Source organism: Sciurus vulgaris (assembly GCF_902686455.1).
Source record: "Sciurus vulgaris genome assembly, chromosome: 2".
Taxonomy (NCBI): Eukaryota; Metazoa; Chordata; class Mammalia; order Rodentia; family Sciuridae; genus Sciurus; species Sciurus vulgaris.
The window spans coordinates 77,806,627-77,834,017 of record NC_136462.1 but is presented as its reverse complement, the minus strand read 5'-3'; the positions used below and the strand labels follow the sequence as shown (position 1 = coordinate 77,834,017).

At 50.8% G+C, this 27,391-nt stretch overlaps 2 protein-coding genes across 2 annotated transcripts in view; both read right to left on the bottom strand.

The window, feature by feature from the left end:
- Positions 1 to 1,304: 1,304 nt before the first annotated feature.
- LOC306651993 (myosin-6) lies at positions 1,305 to 25,498 on the bottom strand. Its single transcript, XM_079125043.1, has 37 exons — positions 25,286 to 25,498; positions 23,808 to 23,951; positions 23,399 to 23,555; positions 23,281 to 23,308; positions 22,961 to 23,072; positions 22,608 to 22,700; positions 21,880 to 21,943; positions 21,531 to 21,629; positions 20,912 to 21,015; positions 20,681 to 20,819; positions 19,931 to 20,199; positions 19,499 to 19,669; positions 17,939 to 18,248; positions 17,243 to 17,313; positions 16,888 to 16,975; positions 16,683 to 16,800; positions 16,412 to 16,535; positions 15,997 to 16,133; positions 13,974 to 14,229; positions 13,591 to 13,833; positions 13,266 to 13,442; positions 12,762 to 12,907; positions 12,415 to 12,505; positions 9,934 to 10,323; positions 9,459 to 9,585; positions 9,252 to 9,370; positions 8,467 to 8,663; positions 7,776 to 7,959; positions 7,425 to 7,590; positions 7,220 to 7,344; positions 5,988 to 6,296; positions 5,464 to 5,667; positions 4,476 to 4,601; positions 3,997 to 4,272; positions 2,654 to 2,749; positions 1,703 to 1,837; positions 1,305 to 1,380 (listed from the first exon to the last, which is right to left on the bottom strand). Exons 1-37 carry the CDS (start codon positions 25,484 to 25,486, stop codon positions 1,357 to 1,359), a joined length of 5,820 nt encoding a protein of 1,939 aa, XP_078981169.1. The 5' UTR covers positions 25,487 to 25,498; the 3' UTR covers positions 1,305 to 1,356.
- LOC306651998 (myosin-7) overlaps positions 1,305 to 27,391 on the bottom strand; it is a 51,542-nt gene continuing 25,455 nt past the window's right edge. The window contains exon 39 of the mRNA XM_079125055.1: positions 1,305 to 1,380. Coding sequence (XP_078981181.1) covers positions 1,357 to 1,380 — 24 coding nt within the window. The 3' untranslated portion in view covers positions 1,305 to 1,356. The remainder of the gene's footprint in view (positions 1,381 to 27,391) is intronic.

Here is a 27,391-nt window from a genome sequence, read left to right as displayed (position 1 = left end):
CCCAAGGCAGGGCCCAGCTCAGTGGCTCCATCCAAGCTTACTTGCTGTTCCCTATCCCCAGTGCTTGATTGTTCCTGTCATGAAATGTCTTCCTTTATCTTTTGGGGTGCTCCTTACAGTTGCAGGCCCCAGTCCCCAAGCCCTGCTAGACCCTGGATCTTGAGTTGTGGGGCAGTGCTCTGCTCCCTGGGTGGTGCCCACTCCTCTCTTGGATTGACTTTGCCTGTCTCTGGGTTCCTGTTCTCCTATCCTTGTGTCCTGTTCCTCATCAGATCTGACAGCTTCTCCTGGCAAGTTCTCCAAGGCTAGAACAAACTGGATTTTGTTTCTCTGAATTTTCCTCACAGCTCGCAGGCTTTATGTATAATTAATCCTCAAGACCAGTTGACTGACCTGGCCGGGGTGTAATTGGAAGGGCACCACCTGAAGGAGGTATAGAGGAAGCTCAACTGGGGGAGCTGGGGAGAGGGGTGCCAGGTGAAGGAATGAGAAGATGGTCTGGAGAACCTTGTCAAAAAGTTCAGTGGAGGCCAGGGCTTTGCTTTGAGTAGCAGGAAGTCAGAACCAGCTGGACCCTGAACAACTATGTGACCAGTCCTCAGTAGAAGCTCAGAGAGAGGAGAACCTTGCTCAGTGGCGAGTGCCTGTGTATGCCTCTGTGCTTGTCCATGTCTGAGAGCGAGAATGGACGAGCGTTGCCATGTTTCATCCACCTTGCATATCGAATGGGCTCAGCATTGACTGGCCCCAGAATCCTGAGATGCTCTCATAGGAAGGTGCTGACCCACAGAGGCTGGGGTCAGACCCCTGGGGCTGATAAGGGTCATTCCTGTGAGCTATTTCTAAGGAACTGACTAGAATAGGACCTGTCCCACATCCTTTCCCTGCACCTCCCTTCCCAGGAAGCTCTGAGCCACTTTGGGTATCAGCAGGAAGTTCGTTTGCAAAGAGCAGGTATCCCAGGACAATTTCAATGCCTCTAACTGCCTCAGAGATGGGTAGGTGGAGGGTGGCTTCAGCTATGGCATCAAATTTCTGTATCCCAGTGTCTATAATTGGCTCAGCCTGTTGGTGCCTTTATTTCTTCCACTGCTAAAATTTCTGCCCTGTTTCCCTTAGGGTTGACTGAGCAGAGCTGGCACTCATGCCAGCAGGCAGAACACCTCATTTCTCTGGGCTTGTTTTCCTCCTCCAAAGATGTGAGGTGCTTTGCTTCCCACAACTCTGATACAGAGGCTGTGGCCACCAGCCCTCTTGCTCCAGGATGGGCTGCAGGTGGGAAGGACAAAAAGGCACAGACAGTGTCCGGTCTCATGTTTATTGTGGGTGAGCATCAGCCAGGTTTTGGAGGCAGCATCACTCTTCATCATGCATTTTTTGCTGAGAAAGGAAAAGAGATTGTGAGGGGCAAGAGGGAGGAAGATGTGGGAAAGATTTGCTAGGGTTTTCAGAGGCAAAGGGAGACACCCACAGAAAGGGAAGGTTAGGGCTGGGGATGCAACTCAGTGGAAGAGTGCTTGCCTAGCTTGTTCAAGACCCTGGGTTCAATCCCCAGCACCACCAAAAAAAGCAGGTGGCAGTTAGGTTTCAGTGATCTTGGGATCCTTGTTGTGGGTGCTTATAGTTTAGGGGATGAGGGGATGGGCATGGGCTCTCTGCAGAGATTCCAGTCTGACTATAGCAGCCCAAGTGAGGGACCCACCTTGGCACCGATGTCACGGCTCTTGGCCCGAAGCTTGTTGACCTGGGACTCAGCGATGTCGGCCCGCTCCTCGGCCTCATCCAGCTCGTGCTGCACCTTGCGGAACTTGGACAGGTTGGTGTTGGCCTGCTCCTCCTGCGGGGAGAGGGAGGTTGTGAGGATGAGGTGAGATGGGGCCTGGGACAAGCTCCTTGTCCCTGAACCACTCACTCCTTACCCAAGTTCCTGCAACAACCTTTCCAAGGGTCTCCTGCTCCTGGTATTACACCCTCCTCAAACTTTTCCAGCTTTCAGAATCCTTCACAGCCACCCAGTGCCCAGAATGAATGTCTTGCTGGCATGCTCCCCTCTCCACCCCAGAATCCAACTTTACTACACCTATTCCAATCATGACATGATGCTTGCTGACCCCAGAACTTCCTGCACAGATGTGCTCATCCATACCTCATGTCCACATTTTCCTGCTCACCTGATGTCTTCCCCACTGTGTGATGCCTAATCAGGTTTCCTTTCAGGCCTGATTCTAACTGCATGGCCACCTTCCTGCCCTCAACACCAATGGCTCCTCTCCTGTATTAGCATCTCCACTGCTTTCCTCTGGGCTTATGGTGTGTGGACTATGAGCAGCTGGTGGGCCGGTGCTGGAACATTACATCATGAACTCAGAGTGTCTGACACAGTTCTGAGCTCACAGACATAGAGAATAAATGTCTGATAAAGATTAGAGTTGAGGAGCTGGGGTTGTGGCTCAGTGGTAGAGCACTTGCCTGGCATGTGTGAGGCACTGGGTTTGATCCTCAACACCTCATTAAAAAATATTTAAAATAAAGTTAGTTCCATCTATAACTAAAAATATCTTTAAAAAAATAAAAGATTAGAGTTGATTCTTCATTCAGGCAGATACACATAGTAGGTGTGTTGATGAAAAAAGGGAGAAAACCACAAACTTACTGCCTCCTCGGCCTGGCGCTTGTAGGCCTTGACCTTCAGCTGCAGCTTGTCCACCAGGTCCTGCAGCCGCAGCAGGTTCTTTTTGTCCTCCTCAGTCTGTGGTGTGTGGGTGGGAGAAACCAGTTTTCAGAGAGGAACAATTATATTTACCTTTTTTCCTCCATAGTCCACTCTTCTCCTCAGGCCTCAACCACCCCTCCCTCCCTCCAATAGCCCAGGTCAAAGAGGTGGCGGGTAAGAGTCCATCTCTGACTCTATTTATAGGTTGAAGGGCAAGGCAAGCTTCTGAATCTGGGACTCACAAAGCAATGATGCTTGTGGTTCAAATGCTGGAAGTCAAGGAAGGCACTCAGAACCTAATGGAATTCCCTAATATGGTCTTATGGATATGGATATGCCTGTTCCAGACTTAATCTGGTGGATAAGTTTCTCACCTATAGCAGCTTGGGTGCTCTTGTCTAGTGGTTCTGAGGTGACCAGAGAGAAATAATGAGGAAGGCAGAAAAAAGTGGGTATTATCATTATCCAGATTATTCTAATCTATCATAGTCCAATATTCTAATACACTGCCCTGGGCCAGAATTTGGGCATCAGGATCACTGGTTCCAGCGTCACTTGATTATTCCTATCTCCATATCATGTATGTGCCAGGATGCCCTTTCCAACTTTGTCCACAACAAATCTTCAGTTCTACATCTGTAATCTCTTTCCTGTGCCTCTGATAGCCACCCGTCAAATAGATTAACATCTCCATCTTCTTGGTCTTTCCTTTCCAGAAGACTGAAAATAACAGGGCAAGGGCCAAAGCTCTGAGCTATGCAGATGGAGGTTTTTGTCTAAGGCCTTCTCTGTGTGGGTCCCAGAATTCCCATGAAGCACTCTGAGTTTTTTCCCATCACCTGATTCATGTCTCCCTGTCAGGCTGGTAGAAGGTGGAAAGACTTCTTGGACTATTCTGAAGCCTTCATGGTAGCACTTTGAGTTATTTAAAAAAACCTAGGACGGGGGTGCTGGGGATATAGCTTGGTGGTAAAACTTAGTATGCACAAAGTCCTGGATTTGATCTCCAGCACTGCAAATAGGAATCAAACAAACAAATCTGGGGGGATTCTGGTTAAAAGAACTTTCAGGAAATAGAAATGGATTCTCCATTTGCTACAAAAATTCATGGACTCAAGTGGAACTGACTCAAGGGAATGTGAAAGAAAATAAATCTACAGACAGCATCTCAAAGAGCAGGTGATAGGAGTGCTGCCCAGCATTCCTTGACAGCAGCTCAGCAGGTGCCCTGTGTGTGCTGGTGAAGCAGCTGCCACATCTACTCCTGATCCACCTGCCCGCACCTGGTAGGTGAGCTCCTTGATGCGCCGCTCACTCTTCCTCATGCCCTTCACCGACTCTGCATTGCGCTTCTGCTCTGCCTCCAGCTCATTCTCCAGCTCCCGCACCCGGGCCTCCAGCTTCTGCAGCTGCTTCTTGCCACCCTTGAGGGCAATCTGCTCGGCCTCATCCAGCCGGTGCTGCAGGTCCTTGATGGTCTGCTCCATGTTCTTCTTCATGCGCTCCAGGTGGGCACTTGTATCCTGCTCCTTCTTCAGCTCCTCTGCCATCATGGCGGCCTGAGCACAGGAGAAAGGATAAAAGAACTTGGGCCTGGGGCCTGGGCCTCTTCCTCTTCAAAGATCTTCTCTCTCCCATCCTGCTATCTGCTTCAGCAGGCCTTGTGGCCCTAAGCACTGCAGACTCAGGCTGCTGGTGCAGCTGGGACCCAGAGTCCCTGTGTGTGTCTGTAGGAGAGGCAGGGAAGTGAGAAGTCACTCACATCTGTGATGGCCTTCTTGGCCTTCTCCTCGGCATTCCTGCACTCCTGCACTGCCTCCTCCACTTCAGTTTGGAGCTGGGTCAGGTCTGACTCCATCTTCTTCTTCTGATTAATGAGGCTGGTGTTCTAGATATGAGTAGAGAAAACTATCATATACTTTGTTATCTTTTTCACACCACAATCCAGAGAGAATTGAAAGTGGTCACACTAAAACAACAAACCCTGCTTTGAGGATAGACATTGTTTTGCACCTGTTTTCCACCTTCCTGTGGCTAAGTTCTAGATATTATATGTAAAACTGCTTATCTCTGAAGAAAGACTTCAAATAGCAAAAGGCCCACAGTTCTACTCCTGAACTCTTCAGTTGCGTGTTTATGTAGGAGCATGAAATTATTCCAAGGAAAATAAAAACAAGTTCTATACCAGGACAATATTCTGGAAATGATTACAGTTAAAGAAAGAATGTAGTGGACTAAGGAAGAGAACACAAGTTCAGTGAATGGTGTCATTCGTGCACACACTATATTACAAGACAAAACTCCACAGGGCACTGCAATAGATGGGCACAAATACCCACTGCAGAATATAACTGAAAACAGTGTGAGTGGAATTGCAGAAAATGGTAGTCTATCTGTAGTTCAGGTGGCAAAGAGATTCAGTTATGTTTCTTTAGACTCCCATCTTTACGGAGCAATCTGGAGGCTGTCTTCTAGGTCAAGGGTATGGAATAACAGCATGCATTCTACTACTCCTAGATTTGTGACTTTGGCAGCCATCACCAATCAATCGTGACACCTTTAGTTTTTGAGGCTAGACCTCTTCTCAAGATAGTGTTTCTGACAGCTGCTACTAACATGAGAATTGGACCAAGAGGTGAAATAATTTGCAATCCTGGTAGGACAGACTCACTTGGAACATCTGGTTTCTGTAGATGTCTTGGGCTCTGACACTCAGCAGGGTTCCACATGATGGCCCCTGAATCCCTCACCTGGGAGTGCAGCAGCTGCACCCGCTCACTGGTCTCAATCAACTCCTGCTCAGCCAGCTTCCGTGACCGCTCAGTCTGCTCCACCACAGCCCGCAGCTCCTCCAGCTCAGCCTGCAGCAGGGTGTTGCGCCTCTCCACAATGGCGATGTTCTCCTTCAGGTCATCATTGGCACGGACTGCGTCATCCAGCTGGATCTGGGTGTCCTGAGGGGAAAGCACGAGGGTATGGGCCGGGCACTGTACCATGAAGCTCCCATTCTGGCTCTGGCACACCCCATCCTACATTCATCAATCTCTCGTCAACTGAAGAAAAAGGGGCATGTCCTCTCAACAATTCTCTAGCGCTGGAGGCAGAACTGGTTTAGGACATTCATATCCTCCAGCCTCCAAATCGGGAAGGCAGGTGGCTCCCACTTTCTCATCTTTGTTAGCCCAAAACCCTTTTTTTCTGGCCTTCACTATTCCTCTGGGCTCTCCCACTCACTCTGACTCACCCACCTTCTGAGAGCCTCAGCTCCTGTTACCTTCAGATGGGCTTGGGCGATCTTCAGGTGCTTCTGGGCCTCTGAGGCTGTCCTGTTGGCTTGGCTGAGCTGGATCTCCATCTCATTGAGGTCACCCTCCATCTTCTTCTTCACCCGCAGGGCCTCATTGCGGCTGCGTGTCTCTGTGTCCAGAGAGGTCTGCAGCGAGTCCACCACCCTCAGGTGGTTGCGCTTGGCCTGCTCCATCTCCTCGTCCTTCTCTGCCAGCTTCCGCTCAATGTCTGCCTTGATCTGGTTGAACTCCAGTTGGGCACGAAGGATCTTGCCCTCCTCATGTTCCAGGGAGGCCTGAGAGGAGGGTGGGGACAGGTGTCTGAGGTGGACAGTCAGGGCCCAGGGTGGAGTCGGGGAGGGAGGCCCATAGGATGTCAGGTGTCACTGGAACTGTGGCCTGAAGATGAGATGGGGAGGTGGGCCCTGCTCCTAAGATCCTGTGGAAGAGGAAGTGCTGGACTTCCTGGGCTTCCTGACTCATGGGGCTTCCTCTGTGAAGGAAGGAGTGCGAACCTCTCTTTTGCCAGACCCTTGGCACTAACCTGGCAGGGATTCGTCACCCACCTAATGATCACAGAAAAAAGAGGGATTTCTGTAATGCAAAACTCTCTTTGTTTTCTAGGTTCCTCTCCTTTAGTGAGAAAAGTTAGAAGTCCCCAAACTCAGGGCTGTTCTCAGTGTCTTAAGAATACACAGAAACAATAGCTAACGTAAATGTTTTAGTGGGTTACATCATTAATCTTTATAATAAGCATGGAGGTATGTACATAATAAGATCTCGGAGGTATGTACATTTATGTCATCTAACAAACAAGGACACTGAGGCACAGAGAGGTTAAGGACCTTGCCTAATAATACAGAGGAAACTTGGTCCTCAAACCACTTCAAACTCAAGTCTCCACTGTCTGAGTTGTTTTTAAGATGGCCCGGGTTGGGGATATAGCAGTACCGCAAAAAAAAAAAAAAAAAAAAAAAAAGAAAAGAAAAGATGGCCAGATTCCAACTTCAAAAAATCCTCTGCCTAAAATCAAGACTGTGACATGTCCCTTTGTGCAGAACTTGGCATTGGAGTTATTCATGGGTAGTGGAGCAGTAGATAGCCTTTCACTAGAAATGGGAGCTAATAGGTTTTGTCCTGTTGTCAAAATCACTCCAGGGCGAGGGTGAGGTGAGACAGTGGGGCAGGCTTGGGGGCAGTTCAGGGAGGGCCACCTCACCTCAGCCTCTTCCAGGGCTGACTGCAGCTCCAGCTTCTCTACCTCCAGCTGCTTGCGGACCTTCTCCAGCTCATGCACATTCTTTCCTCCTTCTCCCAGCTGCTCAGTCAGGTCGGAGATTTCCTCTGGGGATCAAAGAGTCAGAAAGCTCAAAACATGGTTCACTCTGACCCTGTGGTTCCTCCCTGCCTTGGGGCCAGCTCACCCTGCAGGTTCTTGTTCTCCCTCTTAAAGGTCTCCAGGTGCTCCAGAGACTCCTCATAGGCATTCTTGAGCTTGAAGAGCTCCGTGCTGAGGGAGCGTGCCTCCTTCTGCGAAGACTCCAGCTCCGACTGTGACTCCTCATACTTCTGCTTCCACTCGGCCAGGATCTGCAGGGGACGAGGCTCACTGTGCAGCCTCCACATCCAGTCCCACGTCCAGGGCTGCTCCAGGCCCCTGGCCCAGGCTCAGCCTTCCTCCCCTGCCTCCAGGGAGGTGGCTCTGGCCTTGCACTGGCACCATCCCTCTGGGCCCCCATCCCTGCACACTGGCTGTGGCCCCGCCCATGGCTCACCTTGTCAAAGTTCCTCTGCTTTTTGTCCAGAGCAGCGGCGGCAGCGTTAGAGCGCTCCACGTCCACCATCAGGTCCTCGATCTCGTTCTGTAGCCGGTGCTTGGTCTTCTCCAGTGAAGAGCACTTGGCATTGACGGCCTCCACAGCCTCCTCAGCATCCTGTAGCCTCTGGGCCAACTTCTTCCTGCCGGGTGGGGCGGGGGATGTGTGTGTCTGATTCTACTTGGGAACATTGGGGACTGGTGTTGACTTTCCCGCTGGTACTGCAGATGAAGAAGACCCATGCCCTCCCACAGCTCCTTGGGACACTGGAACCCCTGCCCAGGGGAGACAAAACTGCTGGTGCCTAGAACAGTCCATCAGCACAGGCTGCTCAGCTTCCTCCTGCTCCCTCATTAGGCTGATTGATGATAGCTCCTCTGACCAACAAGCTTTTTGCTCGTCTTATACGTGAGCATTAGGTATAACCCGGGCCAAAAGCTCGCCTGTCACAGGAAGAGGGTCAGGGCCAGCCAGGGCTCACAGATCACAGAATCAAGGCTTTCTTTCTAGCACCTCTATTTCCCGCCAGGTTTCACCCATCCTTCTGTCACTCCCGCCCCAAACCACTTAGTCATATCCACTCTGCCTATCTCCACCCCAGGTCCTCTGTTCCTGTCTGAAAATCAGGGTGGGGGCATTCGGCACTCACTTGGCCTCCTCCAGCTCCTCCGTCCGCTGGATGGCATCTGTCTCATACTTGGTCCTCCACTGGGCCACTTCTGAGTTGGCCTTGGACAGGACACGCTGCAGCTCAGCCTTGGCCTCCATCTCCTCTTCATACTGCTCCCGCAGCAGGTCACAGTCATGCCGGGCTGACTGCAGTGCATGGGCCAGGGCGTTCTTGGCCTGGGGAGAGGCGGACACCGGGAGGTGGAGGGAATCCTTGCCCCCATTCTCTAGATCCTTATATGTATTTATTTCAATCAAGCCCAGCCTCATCCAGCATGAGCACTGAGGTGGAATCTTAGTCTTCAAGTGGCTTCCCAGTTTGCCCACCCGGCACCTTTACAAATAAGGAAAGAAGCACTAACTGACTGGGTGTTGCTTAACTGGAGGGTTGGAGAAACTGGACTAGTGTCCCCCATTACAGAGGCCTCTCTCTAGCCTCCAGACCCAAATCTCTCTCTCTCCCTCCCTTCCTCCCTTCCTTCCTTCTTTTTGTTTTTTAAACTAGGGATTGAACCCATTGGTTCATGAATTCTAGGTAAGCACTATACCACTGAAGCTACATCCCCAGTACTTTTTAATTTAAGAGGGCCTCATTACTTGCCCAGGCTGACATCAAACTTGTGTTCCACCTGCCTCAGGCTCCCAAGCAGCTGGGATTATAGGTGTGTACTATAGAGCCAGGCTCTCCAGACCCAGTTCTGGAGTTGAGGTTCAATGCCCAGGGACACCAGCAAGCCTGTCCCACTTCCCCTAGTTGGGCCTCACCTTGCCTTCCTCCTCCAGCTGCCTCTTGAGGTCTTCCATCTGCTGGGTGTAGGAGAGCTTCCCCCTCGTCAGTTGGGAGATCAGAGCCTCCTTTTCCTCCAGTTGTCGGGCTAACTCTCCTAGAGGCAGAATGAGGAGTTTGTGGGCCATGGAAGAGAGGAAAATGCCCTGCGCAGGACAGGAGCAGGGATGGTCAGGGGCACCCACCATTCTCGGTCTGCAGCTTGGCTCTCTGCGTGGTGAAGTCATTGAGAGAGCGCTGGGCCTCTTCCAGCTTCATGCGGTACTCATTAGCCTGGTCCTCCAGGGTCCGAGACACTTTCTCCAGGTTTGCCTTCAGGCAGTAATGGACACAGAGAAGGCGAATGTGGGAAGGACCAGGGTTGGCAGGGAGAAGGGACTGGGTTAACCAGACTACAGGAAAGAAAAGAGGGCGAAGGTGGGAAGAGCACGAAGGGCAGGAGGGTGACAGAAGCAGTGTGGGAAGGGATCAGTCTGAAGAAGGGACATGAATCCAAGAAGGGAGGAGGTGAGGGCCAGGGAAGAGCAGGATGGAAAGGAGGAGAAGATCAAGGGAGATGAAGGGAGTGAGAAGGACGAGAGAGATGGCACATAGAGAGAATATGGGAGGAAGGTACAGCTTTGGAGAGAGGAGGGAGGGGAGCGGTGGAGCTGGGCTCACCTTGGCCTTGATGATCTGCTCCATGTTGGAGGTGACATCGTCCAGCTCCAGCTTGAACTCACTCTTCTCCTTCTCCAGCTTCTGCTTCACCCGCTGCAGGTTGTCGATCTGCTCACCCAGCTCGGCCACGCTGTCAGCGTGCTTCTTGCGCAGGGCCGCAGCTGTGGCCTCGTGCTGCAGAGTGGCCTCCTCCAGGTCCCTCCTCATCTTCTGGAACTCAGCCTCTCGCTTCTTGTTCATCTCGATCTGCACAGATGTGGCCCCGCCGGCCTCCTCCAGCCGCTCACTGATCTCCTCCAGCTCTCGGGACAGGTCTGAGCGCAGCTTCTCCACTTTGGCCCTGGCAGTGCGCTCGGCCTCCAGCTCCTCCTCCAGCTCCTCTATGCGTGCCTATGCCCAGATGTGAAGGGCTCAGACCTGCTGCCTGGACACCTCCATTGGGTCCCCACCCCAAGACTGAAAATTCCCAAATGGTTTGGTTCCTCTTGAGCAGTGGTTCTTAACAGGGGCAATTTTGCACCCCTAGGGGACAGATGGCAATGTCTGGAGGCATTTTTAATTGTTATGACATAAGTGGGGATGCTACTGGCATCAAGTGGGTAGAGGCCAGGGGTATCACTAAGCACCATTTAATGCACTGACCATCAATAAGAATTTAGTTGAAGTGAAACCTTCAAGGCAATTCTTGAGGGTTTCCCAGACTCCATCTGGGCATCTGCCGCTCTAAATTCCAAGAGTCTGTGTTCTGAGGAGAACCACGAGATCCTAATGAGATCAGGAATCTCAGAGTCCACAGTTTCACTGTCTTACCATAATACAGGAGAGAGGATGCTTATATTTTTACAAATGTTTGCAACAACATTTCAATTGCCTCAGAACAATCAAATACTATTGTAATTTTCCAAATTAACTACAAAGTCTGATGGACCATCTTCCTCACTCTTCAGGGCTTCCTCTTTTTATGACCAGGCCTGGAGTCTAGCTTGATTGCTCCCTTTAGGTCAGGTGAGTGCTAGCAGAGCACCCTTCTCTTTATTGTGCCCCTATCTCATTGCTCTGGCCTTAGCCTTGATTGTGACTAAATTGGGAGAACGTCCCATTTGATCTGCTGTTTGGTTAGCCAGAAGCAAAGGGGAAGATTGGCATTCCCTTCATCTGGGAAAATAGGTGGCTTTAATACACAGTTGGGTAGGTTCTGGGAGGAGCAAAGAGGGGACCTATGCTTCTATTCCTGGGATGGAGAAGGTGGAACTTATGCACAAGGACAAGAAGAGGAAGGGAAGAAGCCACAGCTCATTGCCAAGACTAGGTGAGGATAACAACATTGTTGTTCTGAATCCAAAAGGCCAAAGAAGTTGCCCATGCCGAGGGTAGAAGATCCTGGGAATGGCCCAATATTCTGGTTAAAACCCAGAGGAGGCACCCAAAATTGGATGAGAATCTCCCTTGGACAGTTTAAATGAGTGGAATTGTGTTTATATGCTAGTTATACCCTGGGCCAACGACCCCGTGTGCTGAGGGGAGACTAGTTCTTTCTATAAGCTGCAAACTACTCAGAAAATGAGAGAACAAGGTCCTGCCCCAGTAGCTGAGTGCCTGTTTTCACTACACCCAGATATGGCCATGCTTCTTCTGCGGCTATAAAATTGAGACAGTATCTGCCTTTAGACTTCCAGGGCTTGTTTGACAAACCCACCACTAAAAACACATTAAAGTTCAAGGTACATTAAAGGTAAGAGAGACTGGATTGGGTTGTTTTTGTTTTTTGAGATGAGTCCTGCTGTGTTGACTAAGGCCTGCTTCAAACTCCTGGGCTCCAGTGATCCTGCTGCCTCAGCCTCCGGAGGAGCTGGGAGTACAGGTGTGTACTACCATGCCTGGCTTATGATTGTTCCTTTGTTCTCCTCTTGCAGAGGGATGAGAGAGATGAAGATGAAAGAATATTTTCTTGCTAGGGGTTGGCTGACTTCTGTAACTTTGCATTAAAATGACATTAATGTGAGCTTTCTAGCTGACATAGTGTTCCATACACATTATCTCCTCCGGTCCTGAAAGGCAGGTTTGTCAGTCCCATTTTACAGATGAGAAGAGAGTCTGAGGATCAGAAAGGGTGACTTGATCTGAGAATCAGAAAGGTGGTAGGAGCTTCCCCCACCCATACTGAGGGCAGAAATCCCTGATGGAAGGATTAGGGGAGAACTGAGTTCCATCACTAACCTCAGAGCAGAAAATCCATCATGCAAAGCACATCTCAGAAAGAGAAACACTTTTAGTAGGTACAATTCTCCCCCAAAATAGCTTTGCTGAAATAATATGTCCTTGCTCTACTAGGGGTAGGCTGGTGTTCTGAGGTTCCTGTAAGTCAGGGATAGTTGGGTCTCTGGTGCTGCCTGGAGTTCTGGATATTGTCTAAAACCCTAAGCAGCTCCCTCAACCTCAGGACATTGAACTGCCCCTTGGCTGCACTGGGAAAAACATCACCTGGTTTTCCTTCAGTTTCTTCTGCAGCTGAAGGGCCAGAGCCTGCTCATCCTCAATCTTACTGTTCTGCTGATTAATGTCAAACTCCTTCCTGGAGGAGAACAGGGGTGGTGACTGGTGGTCCTCCTTCCCCTGGGCCATTTTTTTTTGCTTGCCTCAGCATGGCAAGCTGGCCCAGACATAAAGCCCCCCTCCCTTCTGGCCCAGACAGTGAAGGTGGAGGGTTGTGATTACCCTCATTTCCAGTGTATCATGGGTACCCACAACCAGTGGAGGTGCAGCACCCAGGGCCCCAACTACCAGGCCCAACACCTCCATTAACCCTTCCAGACTGCCATGGTGCATACTTCTTGAGCTTTTCTTCCAGCTGCAGTTTGTCATTCTCCAGGTCCATGATGCTCTCCTGGGTCAGCTTCAGATCACCCTCCAGCTTCCGCTTCGCTCGCTCTAGGTCCATGCGCACCTTTTTTTCTTGCTCCAGGGATCCCTCCAGCTGGTGGAGAGAAAAAAATGAATAATGTCCCGAAAACCTGAAATTCATACATGTTCATCTACTTTCTCTTAAACTTGAAGTCCAATGGGTTTGAAACTCAAACCAGCAGAGAAATCCTGAGAGCATGTAGGATTCAGAGACCTAGCCTAATGCAGAGAGCAAAAAATCTCCAGGAACCATAGAACTTAGTTCGAGCGATCAGAAACTCCTTTGACCATTGGTGTTGACCACAAAATCTTGGTCTGAGGGAGATAGGGACCATAGAACTTAGTTTGAGGGATCAGAAACTCCTTTGACCTTTGGTGTTGACAGCAAAATCTTGATCTGAGGGAGATAGGACATGGTTCTTTCTACTCACATCATCCACCTGCTGCTCCAGCTTCATCTTAGACTTGGTCAGGGTATTGACTTTGTCCTCCTCAGCCTGAAGGTCATCCAGGGCTTGCTGGTGGGCCTCTTGAAGAGCTTTCTTCTCCTTGGTCAGTTTGGCAATGATCTCATCCAGCCCAGCCATCTCCTCTGTCAGGTTCTTCACCTGTCAACCCCAAATCCCAGCCCCTTTAGGGTCAAAGATTACTAATCTGCAGACATCTATGGGGACCTCCATGCCAAGGACCAGGACCATATTCTGGCCTGGGAATCCTGAGGAGACCTGGGTTGGAGTCAGAGGGAGCTGCCCTCACCTTGTTCTCTGTTGCATGCTTCTCCTTCTCCACCTTGGCCAGTGTCAGCTCCAAGTCATCGATGTCCTTCTTGAGCTCAGAGCACTCATCTTCCAGCTTGCGCTTCTTGGCTGTGAGCTCAGCATTCATCTCCTCCTCATCCTCCAGCCTCTCAGTCATCTCTTTCACCTTGGCCTCCAGCTGGATCTTGTTCTTGATCAGCTGGTCACAGCGTTCCTCTGCATCATTGAGGTTGTCTTGTTCCTGAGAGAAGAGGACAGGGAAGAAACTGGTGATTAAAAAGAGGAGAGATGCAGGGTCTAAGGAGAGCTGAGCTCTTAGACTTGGAGTTATGATCTGGGTGAAAGAAAGGGAAAGATGACCAGATAATCACATGGACTTACTGCCTGCACTTGAAGCTGCAGGTCATTCTTCTCCTGTAGCAGGGACACCATCTTTTCCTCCAGTTCCTTGCGACGAGCCTCAGACTTTTCCAGCGTCTCTTTGATACGCCCAAACTCCTCCTTCATGTTGGCCATTTCCTTCTCTGTCTCTGCGCTTTTCAGCAGTGGCTTGATCTTGAAGTAGAGCTTCATCCATGGCCAATTCTTGACTCCCATGAAGGCCCGAATGTTCCACTGGATTACCAGCAGGGCATCCCTGACAAGGAAATGTGGAGGCAGGGAGGAACCCCATGAAGGAGCACTTCCCAATCATGGAACCAACTGCATTTAGCCTTCCTCCCATCTCAGCAAGTTCGTAGGCACCAGAAGCAGGAGCCCTGTCTTGTAGCCTCACTCCCTGCATGTACTCCCAACCCGACATCACTACACCGAATACGGAATTGCTCAACAAAAACCTATTATTCAATTCAACTAAAGGGTAGTTTTTATCTTGCATGGTGGAGCATTAATAGCAATAGAAGCTACCACTTTTGGTGTCTACAGTGTTTCTACTCTCATGAGACCTCACGTATGTTAAAAATCATGCACATCTGAGAACAACTATAATGTGTATGTTATAAAGCATGAATACAAAATGACTTTCATGAACCCATCACCCAAACAAGAGGTAGAGCTTTACCAGCCATTGAATCTACCTATGTGCTACTCCCTGTACCATTCCCTAGGTCCCCCACCAAAAGCAGTCATTGCTCTGAATCTTTGTTTGCTTACTTAAAAAAAAATACTTTAACAATATATGTATTATACTAAGGATTGAACTCAGGGCACTTCACCACTGAGCTATATCTCCAGACCTTTTTATTTTTTATTTTGAGACCAGGTCTTACTAAGTTACTGAGGCTGGCTTTCTGGTCCTCTTGCCTCAGCCTCTCTCATTGCTGGGACCACAGACATGTGTCACCACACCTGGAAATGTATGTAACGTTAAACAATGCATTGATGATTTTTATTATTTGTGAACTTGATAAAGATCACATTATATAATATGTATCCTTCTGTGACTTACTTTTGTTCAAACAAAAATATGCTTTAAGCCAGGCACAGAGTGAACACCTGTAATCACAGCTACTTGGGAGGCTGAGGCAGGAGGATCACAAGTTCAAAGCCAGTCTCAGCAACTTAGTGAGGCCCTAGGTAACTTAGTGAAACTGTCTCAAAATAAAAAAAAAAAAAGGGCTGTGGATGTGGCTCAGTACTTAAGTGTCCCTGAGTACCAAAACGTCTCTAGTACCAAAATCAAAACAAAAAATTAACAATGTTTTTTTTTTTTTTAATTTTTGTAGTTGTAGATAGATGCCTTCATTTTATTTGTTTATTTTTATGTGGAGCTGAGGACTGAACCAGTGCCTTACATGTGCTAGGCAGACACTCTGCCACTGAGCTACAGCCCCAGTCTTCTAACAATATCCTTTAAGGTTCAACACACTGTACTATATAGTTGTAGTTCACTCTTTTCATTGCTTTGTAATATTCCACTGAATGGTTATAATACTATTTATCTCTTCAGCTTTGGATAAAACCCCTGAAAATTCAGGTTGTTTTCTAGATTTCTGCTATTATGACCAATGCTTCAACGATGATTCTTTTCTTCTTTTCATGGTGTACATGTGTAGTTGCTCTGTGGAAATTTACTCAGGAGGAGAATTAAAAAGTTTATGATTGTTCATTTTTAAAAGATAATGATAAATAATTTCCAAAGAGGTTGTACTAATTTACACTGTTAACAGTGGGTCAGCCCTCTAAGTGTTGGTCGAGCTGGTGCTTTAAAAAGTTATTTCATTGGAGTATTTTTATTAAAAAAGAATTCAAAATGAAACCCAAGGTGGTAAAAAGTGAATTTTTCAGGCAAGCAAGTAATTGGCGAAGCCAGGATATATAGCCCAGTCTTCTGAACCATGTTAGTTGGCACCTCTTGTCCATCTCTTGCATCTCTGTGGTGCCTTTCCTTTTCCTCCTGCCTTACCTGCGCTCCACGATCTTCTTGAACTCAATGCGCATGAGCTGGCCCCGGGACTGTGCCTGGATGCGTGTGATGATGCGGCTCAGCCTCTCATCTCGCATCTCCTCCAGGAGCCCCAGCAGCCCGGCCTTGAAAAACACCTGTGGACAAGGGTTAGAAACAAGGAGGCCTCAGTCTCAGAAAGGAGATAGATATCTGGGTGGAGAAAGAGTGGGAGGACCCTGGATGAGTTCCCAGAGGACTCATCACCCAAGCATCCTGCACCCAGTAGTGCAAATGCAAAAAATTAGAGAGAGAAGTGAAGCCTGCCTTTCAGCTCTTCAGCTGATAAGGAAGCCAGGAATGGGGTTCTACCTCCTGCAGCTTCACCCAACATGGCTACCTGCTTTGCAACCACCCAACAAGGCTCTAGACTCACCTTGGTGTGTCCAAACTTGTACTGGTTGTGGTCAATGTCCAGAGAGCCCAGCAGCTTCTCTGCCCCTTTCCTACTGTCAATGAACTGACCCTCAGGGATGGCCGCTGGGTTCAGGATGCGATACCTGGGGAGGAGAGTGCCTGGGGTCACCTGCTTTGTGCATGGATTCTGCTCTGCTTACAGAATTCAAGGGCTGCCTGCAGACTCCTGCTCCTTCGAGGCAGCCCAAGCTCCCCCTGCTCCCTGCACTCTGGGGCACGTCTGAACCCACCTCTGCCGGAAGTCCCCATAGAGGATGCGGTTGGGGAAGCCCTTCCTGCAGATGCGGATGCCCTCCAGCACACCATTGCAGCGCAGCTGGTGCATGACCAGGGGGTTGTCCATCACCCCTGTGGCAAGAGGTAGGGGAGGGAGTCAGTCTCAGGGTAAGTGGATGACAGGCATTCTCCCCAGACCAAAATCTTCCCTGGAGTCACCTGGAGCCTTTCGTTCATTGGGGATGATGCAGCGCACAAAGTGAGGATGGGTGGTCCTTAGGTTGGTCATCAGCTTGTTCAGATTTTCCTGGGGTGGATAAGGATGGAGAGTTAGGAACCACAAGGGTCTTCCTTTAGGTTCCTGAGCCCTGGGTCCCAGGCACCCTGTCACCAGAACTATTCATGGGACAGGAGGTTGACAACTAATTCATGATGTGATTTCAGGTGTGTCTAGAATTTACATGCTAAAAATTACCCCATAACTTTGGCCTCAGGATAGGGCATCAGGATAGGGCAATGCAGCCTGAGGTTTCCCCCCCCCAGAAGTCTTCAGGAATCCCTGGGCCCTTCTTACCCGGTGGAGAGCAGACACCGTCTGGAAGGATGAGCCCTTTTTCTTGCCTCCTTTGCCTTTACCACTATCCCCTAGTAACAAGAAAAGGAAGGAGGAACAAGAACTTAACAACAGAGGAACCCTGGGGCAGGGGCGGGGCTCTGGCATTCAGCAGCTGTGTGACTTTGGTCGGGCTCTTCTCCAAGTCTCAGGTTTCCCTGAGGATGGAAGTAACTACCTCTAAAAGCTGGAAAGAGGATTGGATAAGACTGAGCACATAAGGTGGCTCATTGATAGGCACTGAAATCCCATCAGTAGCCTTACCCCATTCTTCTAACCCTATCCTCCATTCTTATGTCTTCCCACTTTCTAGTTTTCTTATATTTTAAATTTCAATCCACACCCTTTTCCTTCCTTTCTGAATGACAGTTCCATTTGTTCTACCATGTGTTCAGTGATCCTCTCACTGTATATTAGGAACTCCCGCTCGCATGGCTCTATGCTGGGTCTGGGACGATGTTGTGCACATCACCCTTACTGACCTTGAGTAAGGTCATGTGCACCAGTGTCCAAAACACAAGCGGATGATGGCAGGTACTACCGGGGAGGTACAGATGGACTCCAGATGGATTTCCCAACTAATAACCTCCCCTTGCCTATTTCTGAACCTTGCAGCTCCAGAAGTCCCTTGGTTCAGTGCAGGGGCTGCTTCCTTACCACTATCAGCAGAAGCATAGGAGGAGAAGAGTGTGGCCATGAGCTTGAGGGAGGACTTCTGGTACAAGCCCACCACTGTTTCATTGAGTGGGTCCTTGTTCTTCTCCAGCCAGCCCAAGATGTTGTAGTCCACGGTACCAGCATAGTGGATCAGGGAGAAGTGGGCTTCCTGCTTCCCCTTGACGTTGCGTGGCTTCTGGAAGTTGTTGGACTTGCCCAGGTGGTTGTCATACAGCTTGGCCTTGAAGGTCATGTCAGTGGCCTTGGGGAACATGCACTCCTCTTCCAGGATGGACATGATGCCCATAGGCTAAGGTCAAGGTCGGGAGGTGGAGAGAGAATCGCTTAGTATATTCCCAGGCTTCCAGAATCCCGCATCTTATCAGAGAAGACTCTATAGCCCAGTGTTGCTAGTGGGCCAAAGGGAGCCTGTGCTTATATCTCTTGTCCCAGAATAGGAAGCCAATATTTCTGGAATTAACCTAAATCCAATTATACTCGGGTCTAGCTTGTGTAACCTTTCTCTGCCTCAGTGGACCCAGCAAAGAGCTATGTACTCCTAATCACCCCTCGAGACCTCAACATCTCACAATGTTGCTCATTTTTTCCTGATGTCTCTGCCCCAGGGACACCAGGCCAGGGACAGAAGTGTCAGAGGAATCAGACTGCAGGTACAGGTCAGACGTCTCTCCACTGGTCATTGGTAGCAATGCTTCAAGAGTCGGTTAGAGGGATCCAGGTTCTGCACAGCACTCTGCCCTTCAGAGAATGTGGTTCCTGGCTTTTCTTGGGGTAGGAATCCTTTTGACAATTTGGTTAACCAAAGAATGTCTCTCTAGGAAAACACACATATGCACCTACACATACATATATCTATGTTTGTACATATGCTTTTTTCCTACAGTTTTAGAATAATAACCCAAAGATTGTGAGAAGTTTCCATTTTCTGAAGGCAGTGACTGGCTAGGTGCAGGTTGGATACTCAGACTGTCTCTGTGACCATACCACCCTTAATGCTCCAGATCTTCTCTGGTCTCAGAAGCTAAGCAGGGTTGGACATAGTTATTACTTGGATGGGAGATACTTTGGGCTCTGGTCCATGTTAGCAAAGAGCAAAGGCACACCAAGGGCAGTCAGCACTGGCATGTGTGACCGCTGCTCAGCTATCTCTCCTGAGAAGTATCCGTAGAGAAGAAGGGCTGCAGACTGGCTTATCTCAGTGAAGAGCAAGGGGATGGGAAGCGAAATGTATCTAGTTTCAGCCTAGCATCTTTCCATGAATGAGGCTTCTTATGGGGTGGAGAGGGGCCACTCCTTCACTATGCTTCACTCGTAACATAGAAAGGTAACCACCATTTTGGGGGACAGGATTAGAGGTCCCAAGGAAAGACCAAAGGGGCTCATCCTGTGTATGCCCATGATTTCACAGTGGGTGAAAGCTGGGTCTGGAAAAGGACCTGGGATTCTGGGGACTCTAGTTTCTTGAGCACAGAAGGGAGAGGGGCTGCCACTTTGTCTGATATGGCAGAGGAGGGGGACGCAGTGGGCGGGGCCAGGCACCTTCTCAATGAGGTCGATGCAGGCCTGGAGGTCCATGCCAAAGTCGATGAACTCCCACTCGATGCCCTCCTTCTTGTACTCCTCCTGCTCCAGCACGAACATGTGGTGGTTGAAGAACTGCTGCAGCTTCTCGTTGGTGAAGTTGATGCAGAGCTGCTCAAAACTGTTGAACTGCAGGCGGGGAGGGGCAGGAGCAGGTCAGGCAGGCGGGTGTCTGAGTGGCCAGGGGCGTCAGCCCAGGGCTGTGCCATGCAGTGTGCTCAAGCCCAGCAGGGGTGGGGCTGGTCCCCTCCCAGGTCAGGGCAGGGGAGTGGGGGCTTCCCCTGAGGTAGGGATGATGACTGCCCTGTCAGTGCCACTGCCTTCCCATGCTGGACCCATAGCTGGCCCTTCACAAGCGACTGTGAGTGTGCAAGAGGCTCCCTGGCTCACATCGAAGATCTCGAAGCCAGCGATGTCCAGGACTCCTATGAAGTACTGGCGTGGCTGCTTGGTCTCCAGGGTGGCGTTGATGCGTGTCACCATCCAGTTGAACATTTTCTCATACACTGACTTGGCTAGTGCTCCAATGGAGTAGTACACCTGCTGCACGCTCTGCCCCTTGGTGACATACTCATTGCCCACTTTCACCCGAGGGTGGCACAGCCCCTTGAGCAGGTCCGCTGAGTTCAGCCCCATCAGGTAGGCAGACTTGTCAGCATCTAGTTGAGGAGGAGAGAGTGAGCACTTCCACTGATCCTCCCTCTCTGCCCCAACCCACTTCTGGTTAGTGTAGCTGTGGATGTGGGAGGATTCCCTGTCTGCCCACCTCCCCTGTGTCCCTGACCTTCCCAAACTGTCAACCCATCCCTTGGCCCCACAAGCCTCAGGTTCTCCAGGAACCAGCCTTTCTGGAGACAGTGAGTGGACAGAGGCCTGGCTGGGCTCTAACTGAGAAGAAAGGCTAGATGCCTGCCCCTCAGAAAAGGCCAACCTCTCCCACCACCTACTTCTTTTGATTTCCTTCCACTTTCTCTCTTGGGGTCCAAACAAGCCTGTTTTCAACCCAATTCCTTAAGAATTGTGGAAAGGACCTTTGGAAACAGCATGGGAGATGCAGCTCCTATGGCTATATCTGGCATGATAAGTCTTTGGCCCAGTCAACACCTTGGGCCTCTTGGTACTGCTGCCTGCCCTGCCTACCTTCTGTGCCATCTGGCTCTGCCTGCTCCTCCCGCTGCTTCTGCTTGAACTTCATGTTTCCATAGTGCATGATGGCGCCCGTCAGCTTGTAGACACCAGCTTTCTCCTCTGGAGTGAAGCCCAGCACGTCAAAGGCGCTCTGGGACAGAACCAGAAGGGCAGAGGGTGGTTGGAGCAGTGGCCAGGAGCTTTCATGGACCCTCACAACACCACCCAGGCCTCCTCACTCACATCAGTGGCCATGAGCTCCTCAGAATCGTCGATGGAGGCCACAGACACCTCTCCCTGAGACACGAAGGCATAGTCGTAGGGGTTGTTGGTGACCAGCAGCATGTCTGAGAAGGCAAGGGAGGACAAGGCAGGGACAAGGAGATAGGGAGAGGGCAGGGAAGGGAATGGGGAGGAGAATGGAGGAAGAATGGAGGAGAAGAGGGCAGGCAACAGGTACAGAAAAGGAGGAATCAGCAAGGACCTAGGAGAGAATCCAAAGGACCTGAAGACCTACATGGGGGACCCAGGAAGGGAAGATACCTGAGGTCCCAACAAAAAGAAAGGGAGGATGGTAGGGAATGGTGTGTGGGGAAAGGGGAGGCAAGTGAAGAGAAGGAGAAAAGTCAACAAGAAAGAAGAATTGTGCCAGGGAGAGTGTGGAAAGAAGTCAATGAGAAGGAGTAACGAGTGTGGTGGAGCAGCGGGAGGCAGGAGATGCAGGGCTCCCAGGTGGGGAAGGAAGAGAGTGAGCAGAGGGAAGGGGAGCAGGCAGGTGGCAGAGTGAGGGGAAGGAGGATCCGCACTGCACACAGATGGGCTTTGGGGTAGGTAGTGGGGCAAGGGTGCAGGCAGGGCTCACCCAGCAGCTCTGGCTTCTTGTTGGACAGGATCTGGTAGAAGATGTGGTAGTTCCTCTCAGCCTTTAGCTGGAAGATCACCCGGGACTTCTCCAGCAGATCTGAGGTGGGGAAGGCAGAGGAAAGTGAGGTGGGAGAGGAAGGAAAGTGAGGAGAGCCAGCAGAAGGGTGGAGATGGGGAGAGAGTTTCCTGCAGAACAGTAGCAAGACCCATGGGAAAAGAAAACTAAATCCACAAAGCAGATGCACACCTAGGGAGAAGATGGAGGGAATGAGGAGATCGGGCTGTGACTGGAGGGGAGGCAAAGGAGACGGACTCAGATGATGGGCAGGCTCCCTGTTGCTACTCACAGGTCTCTATGTCTGCAGAAGCCAGCTTTCCAGTGGCTCCAAAGTGGATCCTGATGAATTTCCCCTGTGGGCAGGATAAGGGAACTGACCAGAAGGGACAGAGTGAAATCATGCACCTCAACTCTACCCAGAAACCCTGGTGGTTCTGGAATATAAATGACCTATTTGGTGTCTCAGTTTCCATTTTCAGTAAAATAGAAAAGAGTGTCCATGCTCACATATCACTGGGGATCTGAGGGGAAGCAGCAGCCCAGGGACTAACACATGGAGAAGTCTCCTGTTTACGCCGCTTATATTATCTCACATAATCCTGCCAGTACTATGCAAGGTAGACATCATGACCCCTGCTTCATGGTGATGGAACTGGGCTCAGGGAGGTGTGGGGACTTGCTGAGTACACAGAGAGTCAGGCCAGGCTCCAAAAGCCTGTGCTCTCTTCTCATGTCCAATGTGGGAGAGCTTTACAAATACTCATAAGAGATATCTAAAATATGACCCAAATCATCCCTTTTACTTGACTAGGGAATAGCTGTGGTGACTCTGGACCACTTCCCTTGGGTTCCCAGAACTGGGTTGTGAGGGTTTTTTTTGTGTGTGCACATGCTTGTTGATATTCCAAAGCTAGATTCAGTACAATCAACTGAGTGTGCCAACTGTTGGCAAAAATAGCACCCCCTTCTCCTGTCAATGCTGATGAGGCCACTTGGCAGTGATCAGGGACCACTCACGAAGCGGGAGGAGTTGTCATTCCGAACGGTCTTGGCGTTGCCAAAGGCCTCCAGAGCAGGGTTGGCTTGGATGATCTGGTCCTCCAGAGTGCCCTGTGAAAGGAGCAGAACATGGGCATTCATCATCTGTCCACCTCCAGGTGGTGTTGGGAGGGCAGCAAGGCTGCCGTGGCCCCGGGGGTGAGGTGGGGCTGGATGAACTGCTGGCGTGTCTGCAGCTCCCAAGGGAGTCAGACCTCAGATCTCAAAGTGTGACTCCTGCTAAGAAGGTCTTCTGCACAGTGTGGACCCTGAGGAGCCCTGCTCTGCCCCCAACACCTTCTCCACTTCTGAGCCTGTGACCCACACGACACCTTGTTTGCATTGGGATTGTCCTTCTTGCCGCGGTCACCTATAGCTGCAATACTGGCAAAGTACTGGATGACACGCTTTGTGTTCACAGTCTTCCCTGCTCCGGATTCTCCACTGGGGACAACAGGGACAAATCAGAACCCAGGATTCCTGCTGTTGTTCATAGAGAGCTCAGCACTTGCTTTCCCCTTCACAGTCTAAGCAACCAGAGTCCAGCAGGGTATGAATTTTCCCTCTAGAAAGAGTCCAACACCTTACACTCCTTGCAAGCTGCTCTGGCTACCACCACCCCCACCCCCATGGGTGGATGGCACTTGCTCACGTGATGAGGATGGACTGGTTCTCTCGATCTGGAAGAGAAAAGAGGAGAGGAAATTCAGTGAGGGCTGAGGGCCCAGCTGGGTGTTGGGTTGAGGGCACAGGTCAGGTGCAGGGCTCACCCGTCAGCATGTACTGATAAGCGTTGTCAGAGATGGAGAAGATGTGGGGTGGGGCCTCGCTCCTCTTCTTGCCCCGGTAGGCAGCCACCACCTCGGCATTGTACACAGGCAGCCACTTGTAGGGGTTGACGGTGACGCAGAAGAGGCCTGAGTAGGTCTGCAGTAGGAGACAGAGTTGGCATGAGGTTAGGGAAGGGGGAGAGCTTGGGATGGGCACTGCTGACAGTCAGGGGCATCCCTGGTCCTTTCAGCCAGCTTCTCTCTTTCTGCAGCTGACCAGGGTTGGAGGGGAGACGAGACTGGGTCCCTTGGGAATATCCCTATCCCCTTTCTTTTGGGAGGATCCCCCTGGCTGACTGAGGCCTCCATCCAGGAAAAGGAACCCCTGCACTGTGCCGCAGTCACTCACGTAGATCATCCAGGCCGCGTAGCGCTCCTTGAGGTTGTACAACACTGCAGGCTCGTGCAGGAAGGTCAGCATGGCCATGTCCTCAATCTTGTCAAACTTGGGAGGGTTCTGCTGCATCACCTGGTCCTCCTTCACGGTCACCGTCTAGAGAGGAAACGGGTAGTAGGAGAGGATGACCACATTCCCAGTCTGTGCTCGCCAGCCTTGTCCTCTTCTCTTTTCCTAGGACACAACGTTGACTTGGCCTTGCTCCCCTAGATCTTCCAGGACCAGTGTTCCAGCCCTGCTTCTTCTAGCTGCTATAGGACACATTTCCCAGATAATTTTCCTGATCACAGACTTTCCACCCTAGAGACTGTCCTAGGACCCTTTTATTTTGCCAGTTCTCCTGATCCTGTCCAATGATCATCACCCCCTGTCCCTATGTTTTAAGTATCTATGGGCAAACCTGGGTGCTGGCAGCTCTCAGATATGTGCCCACCTTATGTGTTACCCGGAGTTGTCTCCTGGGGCCAGTACTCTAGGGCGTCAGTTGCTCAAGGCAAGGGTTTCCCTTACCAGAAAAGCAGCTCACCAACCCTACACATCATCTCAGCCACTGTTGGTGTGGTTTGATTGGCACTGGTCAATTTGCCATGGCCTGACAGTAGGTATTCCAGCATTTTTTAAAGTGGTGGCTGTGGCTCTCAACAAGTAAATGATTTGCCCTCACAGTGACCAGATAGTGGCAGAGTTAAGATAAGAATCAAAGCAAGTGCCTCTTGGGTTTTGGCACAGTATTACACATCTCAGTGGATGCAACATTCAGTCAGCAAGTACAGAAGGTTCACGGCTCTGAACCCTGCTGGTGACCTGTGGTGATTCTCATGGCTAGGGTGAGCAAGCTGGGAGCAGGGGCTTCTGAGTGCCAGTCACTGGTCCCAGTACTGAGCTTTCAGCACAAAAGTTCCAATATGTCCAATTGGATCTAAGAGTTGGCTTTTGGTTTGGGTGAAGAGAATTTGAGAAAAGCAATCAGTGGAGGAAACTGAGGCACAGAGAGGAGGGATACAAGTGCTGGAAGAGGGATCTTCTTTCTTTCTCTTTCTTTCTTGCTCAGGGTCTCACTAAGTTGCTGAGGCTGGCTTTGAACTCTCAATCCTCTTACCTTAACCTCCCAAGTGCTGGGATTATAGGCATGTACCACCATGCCCTGTGGGGCAGCAAGGAGGAGGCTTCATTTAATGGTCTGTCTGTGCCTTCTTTATCTACAAGCCTTCTCTGAGGGGGGGAAATAGTGAGCTTCCCAACCCCTTCCAGCATCCTCTCTGGCAGGGGGGCGAGTGCATCTTCTTAGGGTCATCTGAGAAGGCTCAGATCCTGTGCTGTCGAGGGAACATGGCCTGGCATCCCTGCTCTCTCCTCAGGCCCTCAATTCCCATTACAGGTGGCTTCCCCCCTCTCCCTACCCCCCTGCCCTGCTATTATGTCCCACACACCTTGCCATTCTCAGTCTCAGCAGTGACCTTGCCCCCTTCCCGGGATACAATCTTGGCCTTGACGAACTCTTCCTTGTCATCTGGCACAAAGCACTCAGTGCGGATGTCGAAGGGCCTGGTCTGGGCCTCCAGACGCTCCTTCTCTGACTTGCGGAGGTACTGGGCTGCTGCCCCAAAGTCAGCCATCTGGGCGTCTGTCATCTTGTTGCTCTTCTGAGTCCGAGGCAGGAAGGACCTGTTATTCCTGAGGTGTACCCAGACTTTGGTGGGTGGCCTTGTCCTTTTTGCCCCTACCCTTTGCCCCACCTCTTCCCTATTGCTTCCCACTACCCCAATAGGTGCTTGCCTAGGCACATACTGCACCACCCGCTCCTGTCCTGGGAATTCTGCTTCCCTTGCCCTCTGAGGTCACCTGAAGGAGGACTTCCAAAAGGGGGGTTTGTGGGTTGGAATTGACTGGAGTTTGCCAAGGAAAGGTGCTAAGCTGCTTGGGAGAGAGACAGAGGACCCTAGTCCAGCAACCTGGCTCTCAGGAGAAATCTGAGCTGCTGTCTATGGAGAAAGTTAGGGTGGTTCTCACCTGGTTATCTCTTCTCAGAGAATCCTGAAGAGTTGGGACCACAGGTGGGGCAAGGTAGCCCAGAGGTGCAACCGGACAGAGAGAAGAACAGATAGAATGAACAAGAGATACAGGCCAGTTGGGAAGAGGAGACTTGACCCAGAGAGCCAGACTGAGCAGAACAGACCAAAGCAGGGGGTGAGGCAGAGAGGCAGAATGAAAGAACAGAAAATATGCAGAGGGGCTGGGGATGCAGCTCAGTGGCAGAGCACTTGCCTAGCATGCACCAAGCCCTGGCTTCCATCTCCCGCATTAGGGGTGGAGTGGGGAGAGGGAGGGAGAGAGAAAGAAAAAAAGAAAGAAAGGGCGCAGGGTTAGTGAAAGTGTGAGCCATGACACGCAGACACAGAGTGAGAAACAGAAAGGCAGATTAGAGCACAGCCAAGAAGGAAGGGCCAAGAAGAGAGACAGGTGGAGACGCATGATCTGGACAAGGATTGGTGAATCCTTGGTGAATCCTCTGGTCTACCAAGACCAGATAAGACCAGGACAAAGGGAAGGAAAACACCCAAAGGAGGGAAAGGAGGCAGTGTGTGGAAGACACAGAAAGGTGTGGAAGAGAAATGGACTCTGAGGAGAAAGAGGGGTGGTGTTGCCAGTGGAAACCACTCTCGGAGGGAACTTCCTGGACTGGAGGAAGGCAGCCCTAGCAGAATCTATGGGCCTCCAGTGGACCCGCACCCTACTCCCAGGGAAGACAGGTGCCCTCAAGGGGAGCTGTCTGCCCTGACTGCAGAGCCCTCATCCCAAACTCCCTCTTACCTGTGTTGGAGGAGTCTCTGTCTGTCCACAGAGCTCCAGTCTCTTTATATCTCACTTCCCCCACCCTGCTGCCTAAATTTGGAGTCCTTCCGGAGGGACCCTCTCCTCCCACCTATCTTGCCTCCTGGCTCCTCCTCCCTTGATCCCTTGGCTCTGGAGGTGACAGGAGGACAGCAGGGCCCCCAGGTTTGCCCATGAAAGGTCTGTTGCCCCAGCCCCTCTGGCTCCAGGGCCTTTTTTTAGTCCTTGGGCACATTCCTCCCCTCCAAAGGGCTGATGGGCAGATAGTGAGAAGACAGGACCTTCTCGCACCTCCTCCCCCGCCCGCCATGGCCCTTACCTCGGTTATTTTTAATCTGAAGGGTGAGTTGAGCACACTGGGTGAGGGTCACCTTCTCCTGCAGGACAAATGCTTGTCCCCTGCCCCCAAGTCACAGGCCCCCTCCTTGGTTCTCTACCCTCGCCTTTCTACACTGGTTGTCCTCACACAGCCTCAGGCTGGGAGAAGCTCCCTGTTCTCTCAGATCTGGAGAGTCCCACAGTTCTGGGGGCAGAGAGGGCACTGTCCAACTCCCTGACTCAGTTTCCCTTCATCAGGCAAATTATTTCTGTTCTGCCCTTTCTCTGCCCAAATGCTCTGCTTGGTTTCTATTCCCCAAGTCTCCAGCCAGGTGTTCTCTCAAGGACTTGAGGCTACCTTGATTTGGGGGCACACCTGGAGCTCC

Excerpts from the sequence above, each read along its gene's own strand:
- LOC306651993 (XM_079125043.1), bottom strand. The coding sequence starts at position 25,486 with ATGACAGACGCCCAGATGGCTGACTTTGGGGCAGCAGCCCAGTACCTC. Across the intron at positions 20,200-20,680 it reads AGAGCCAGATGGCACAGAAG|ATGCTGACAAGTCTGCCTAC; the intron begins GTAGGCAGGGCA and ends CTCCTCAACTAG. Across the intron at positions 12,908-13,265 it reads TGGAGCAGCAGGTGGATGAT|CTGGAGGGATCCCTGGAGCA; the intron begins GTGAGTAGAAAG and ends TCTCTCCACCAG.